Source organism: Sebastes umbrosus, chromosome 4 (assembly GCF_015220745.1).
Source record: "Sebastes umbrosus isolate fSebUmb1 chromosome 4, fSebUmb1.pri, whole genome shotgun sequence".
Lineage (NCBI taxonomy): Eukaryota > Metazoa > Chordata > Actinopteri > Perciformes > Sebastidae > Sebastes > Sebastes umbrosus.
In genome coordinates, this window is record NC_051272.1 from 18,507,547 (window position 1) to 18,512,790 (window position 5,244).

The following is a 5,244-nucleotide window of genomic DNA, read 5'->3' on the forward strand; positions in this document are numbered from 1 at the left end:
TTTGAAATTTCTTTTGAATTACTGCCAAAGTTCCCCAATATTTATCAAAAATTACTTTGTTTGGCTGTCTTGACTTGGGACTTGATTCTGGACTTTTATTATTATTATTTTATATCTATTATAAATATTATTCATTATTATTATTATTATTATTATTATTATTATTATTAATAATAATAATTATAATAATGAATAATGAATAAATAGCTGTTAATTTATTTAATACATTCCAGCAAAATAATTCAAAGTTAATTTATATGCTTTACTTCTGTGTCTGCTGGTAAATAGATAATAATTAGCAAATAACTTATTTGAAATTTCTTTAAAAAACTCCCTGAATCATTACATTAGCTACCAGGTTACATTTGACAATAAGTCACACAATGGTGAGATTTGTGTCTGATCAGAAGTGTCTTCTATTATTTTAAGCGTGCAGCCGCTTCTCAAGTCTAAGGACCCTATTTTAATGATTATATGCTATTTTAGCATATAATCATTAAATAATGTTTATAATAAAGTAATTTTCGCTACATTTTGAGGTAAATATTGGGGTAATTTTGCAGTAATTCCAAAGAAATTTCAAATAGGTTATTTGCTCATCATCACCTAATTGCCATGAAATTTGCGGACCAGTAAAATGAAGTGTTACCCATAATGCATTCCAACAAAACAAACAAAAAGTAACAAACTAGATAAACGAGGGGAAATTAATGTATAGCCTATATGAGACACTATATGTATATATGAGATATTTGTATAATAATAATTGAGATGCAAAATTATTCTAATAACTCAGGTAAAAGGGAAATAGGTGTCACACGATTGGAAGTGTAGGCCTATAACTGTACAAAAATAAGAATAAACAAATAAATTAAGATTTATACCTAAAAAAAGGGGAAAAATGTTTGACATTTATATTGAACCCTGAATGTGCTGTCTTTAAAATAGTTTTTAAACATGTTAAAAAATGCCTATGATAGGAGAGTATCAGTATGCAGCTACTACTTTTAACACACACACACTGACACACACACACTGACACACTGACCATGTGATGAATGCCCCCTGCTCCGGTTACAGAGGGAGGGAAGAAGAGGAGGAGGAGGAGGAGGAGGAGGAGGAGGAGGGAGGCAGCAGTTCAATGTAAACCTTCACACTGATGGAGAGCAGCGGCCAACATGAGGAGAGCACAGTCACTCTGTCAGCGCTGCAATTTCCCAAAATGTGCAGTTTCTTTCTCCGGCGCGGATTAAAAGTCTCCGGGAGACCTCGGCCTCTAATGGGGAGCAGCTGCATTAACTAGTGGACAGACTTCCATTAACTGCTTTTCTTTGCCGCCGGCCAGGTCACTGAGCTGCGCACGCACTCTGGGTTTATCCACCGACACCCGGCAGGAAGAGGGACATTAAACTGACTATTTAGAGTCCTAAAGTGGCACTGTTTTCCTGTTCTGATAGAGAGACTGCATCACGTGGACAGGTGACCTCAAAGCTGAGCGTTATCTTTCTCTTACAAGCCTGGAGGAAGTGACAGGAGGAGAGGAAAGGGTAAGGACTGCAAGAATTCAATTTCGGCTCAAAATTCAGCTGGTTGAGCTCAACCAGCAGCAGCACTATAACTACTATTATTACTACTACTACTATTACTACTACTACTACTACTACTACTACCACTACTATCATTACTATTACTCCACAGCTTGTTAGATATTTCTACCGGTGTCTTCTGATCAAGCGACAGATGAAGGGTCAGAGAGACACCTGACAAACATGGCTGCAGGAGTGTTAATTGGGCCGGACCGTGATGCCGTTTGCAGCCGGCGGGTTCAACAACAAGACAACTGCAGCCCCCAGGCGGAGGGTTAACTTGTCACAGACACTACCTCATCAAATGACTCTGTCCTGACTCACATAGGAGTCAGGGGCTGCAGGCCACAGCATGGGCAACTCCTCCAGGAAGGGAGAGGGAGAAGAGGAAGAGGAGGGGGCGAAGGATGGCGAGGAGGCGGAAATCACAGAGAAGAAGAAGGAAGAGGAGGTGGAGGTGGAGCAAGAGCTTCCGCTGGGGGTGGAGGAGATGTTCGAGAGTGGGGATCCCGTGCTGGACTTATGCTACCGTAAATTCAAGCGGTTGCCGTCGCAAGTTAGCGGACTGATGCACCTGGAGAAACTGTACGTTTGTGGAAACAGCCTGCGCACTCTGCCAGACAGCGTCGCCCAGCTGCAAGGTCTGCGCGTCCTCGCCCTCGACTTCAACAAGATGGAGGATGTTCCCGCTGCCGTCTGCCAGCTCACTAACCTCACTCGCCTCTACCTGGGCAGCAACCGGCTCATGTGCCTCCCGCCTGAGCTGAGGAACCTGCAGAGTCTGCGCTGCCTGTGGGTGGAGAGCAACTACATCCTAAGTTTTCCCCGGGAGCTCTACGACCTGCCTAACCTCAAGTCCCTTCAGATTGGGGACAACCGGATGAAGACGCTGCCTTCTGACCTCTGCCGTATGGAGGCTTTGAGGGGATTATGGCTCTACGGGAACCGCTTTGAAACCTTTCCCAAAGTCCTGCTGCGCATGAAGGGTTTGGAGATTTTAGATCTGGACCGCAACAAGATAACAGAGTTTCCCAGCCTGAAGCGTCTCCCTGCCCTGCGCCTCTTCTCCTACGACCACAACCCCGTGGATAGCCCTCCTAGAGTGGGCGAGGAGGTGCTCGTGGTCGGGGAAGGTGCTGCGGAGTTCTTGGATGAGCGCGAGGCCCGTAACGAGAGGCTACGGAAGGCCGCAGAGCAAGAGGCCGAAGAGTTGGCTCTGGCGGGAGAGGAGCCGGTGATTCACGGCATCCTGAAGAACAGCAGCTCCAACCCAAAACAAGCTGCGGGGACTTCAGGGGACGCAGACGGTAAAGACGAAGACCCTCTGGCGAACGATGAGGAGGATATGGAGCTGCCCGTCACTGAGTACGACGGAGCTGAGCTCGAATATGATGAAGAGGGGGTCGAATACGAAACGGAGGAGCTGATATGTGAGGGAGAGGGGTTTGAGTATGAGGGGGACGAGCTGGAGTACGATAGGGCTCACATGGACTACGAGTATGAGGAGCTGGAGGACACGGGGCGACAAGATGAAGGGGCATGAAGTACCCCTCATACATCCAGTCTCAGATGATCTGCAGGCAGGCGGAGCTGGATGAGAAGAAGCTGACACAAATTAGCTGTGCTGCTAATTTCTAATCTATCGTTAACTGTGAAAATGAACAAGCACTGGGGCATTATGAAACTGTAAACTGACAGCAACATCTCAATCAGCTGCAAATGACCAAATCAGAGCGAGTGTGTGTGTGAGTGTGTATGGGTGTTTTACATTAGGGTTGTTTTTGTGTACACAGTCTTCCCTGATTAAATATTAACTCAGCTGATGAAGTCAGTGTCAATCATTTATGGGAGAATATGTCTTAATTGGGACCCAGTGAACGCACCAGCTACTGTTTACTTCACTGACACTCTGTAGTATTTCCACAGTGTCTGTTTTATGTGCCAGTGCACCTCGGCTCGACTCATTGCTATTTTTATAAACCGATGTTATGTGTGTGCGCATGTAAATGTGTGTATTGGATTTAGATTTACAAAATATTTATGACATGTTAAACACAACCCTTGTCAGTGTTGTGTAAGCAGTCCTGCGAGCGTCAGTGCCAAGAACGAGAGGGAGACGAGGCAAATTATTAGAGGGATGAATAGCTGGGGTGCCTCACCATAAAAGGTGAGTCCATAGGGAGGCTCCAAACATGAAATAGACTCACTATAAGTATCAAGCAGGAGGTCAGCAGGTCAGAGACTCAGGCCCGTCGTGACCTCTGTATACTCCTTTTTGTCGGCGAGCGCACCTTTTCTACCTCCGTCTCTAACATGAAGCAGCTCTGGCTCTTGTTCTCCTCTCATCTCTGCACTCATTATTCATGTGGGGCTCGTATGTAATCCAATATTCTTTCCCTCCACGTATCTTTTTCTCACATCTCATTGACAGAGTGAAATATTTATCCCTAACGCTGAAATATTAATGCTCGTACTCGTGTGGCAGCAGCGTGTCTCGACTCCCGCGTCTGTGCTGAGGGAAACATTTGGAGAACGGACTCAGACTGATGAACCCTTTTCTTAAATTTCTAAATGTTAAATGCAAAAATCTCCCTTTTTACATATAAAACCACAGATTTTACAGATATTTAAGGCTATTTGTGTTATGTCTGGGGCAGCTGTTAATGACTTTTTGTATCCATCTGCTGATTATTTTCTTGATTAATTGATTGATCCATTGAATATCAGAAAATAGTGAAAATTGCCCATCACAGTCTCCTAGAGCGCAAGTTGATGTCTTTAAATTTCTTGTCTTGTTTGACCAATAGTCTAAAACCCGATGATATTCTGCTCAGAAAAAAGAAGCAAAACATTTGAGAAGCTGGAACCAGTCAATTTTTGTCATTTCTTTGCTTAAAGGTACAGTGTGTAGGATTTGGCAGCATCTAGTGGTGTGGTTGCAGATCGCAACCAACTGAGTACCCCTCCGCTCACTCCTCCCTTTCCAAGACTGCGGTAACGTGAGCCACTGAGTGCAAAATCGTGATAACGCTGTTCGCCTCGCTCAGAGGCCATCCTTACCATAATACTTTAGGAGCAACGAGAGTCAGACGGCAGCTGGCTGTACCACGGTTTAGCACTTTGTGGCTCACGTTACCGCAGTTTCATAAACGTGTCGGAAAACTATGGTGGCCTTCAGGTAACGTAAAAACGTGAAAGTCTCTCTCTAGAGCCAGTGTTTGGTTTGTCTGTTCTGGGCTACTGTAGAAACATGGCGGAGCAACATGGCGGACTCTGTGAAGAGGACCCGCTCCCTATGTAGATATGAAGGGCTCATTCTAAGCTAACGAAAACACAACGATTCTTAGTTTGCGGTGATTACACACTAATGAAAACATAGTTATGAATATTATATTATATTTCTGCTAATAGATCCCCCGAAATGTTACACACTGTTCCTTTAAACCAATGATTATTTTCATTAATTTGTCAACTATTTATTAACTAGTAGGTTAATTGTTTTGTTTAAAGAATGTCAGAAAACAGTGAAAAATGCTCATCACAGATTCCCAGAGCCCAATGTGACCTAATCATATGTCTTGTTTTGTCTGACCAAAACCCAAAGATACTGAGTTACTGTAATTATCATAAAATAAATGCAGCAAGTCCTCCCACTGGA

The 5,244-nt window shown here is 43.9% G+C and overlaps 1 protein-coding gene across 1 annotated transcript; it reads left to right on the forward strand.

Annotated features, from left to right (window-relative positions):
* The first annotated feature begins 1,111 nt into the window (after window positions 1-1,111).
* LOC119486895 (leucine-rich repeat-containing protein 10B) lies at window positions 1,112-3,315 on the forward strand. The gene has a single exon (XM_037767402.1). It carries the CDS (start codon window positions 1,939-1,941, stop codon window positions 3,127-3,129), a length of 1,191 nt encoding a protein of 396 aa, XP_037623330.1. The 5' UTR covers window positions 1,112-1,938; the 3' UTR covers window positions 3,130-3,315.
* Window positions 3,316-5,244: the final 1,929 nt, after the last annotated feature.

What these genes read in the sequence shown, in the direction of transcription:
- LOC119486895 (XM_037767402.1), top strand. Translation starts at nt 1,939, where the DNA reads ATGGGCAACTCCTCCAGGAAGGGAGAGGGAGAAGAGGAAGAGGAGGGG.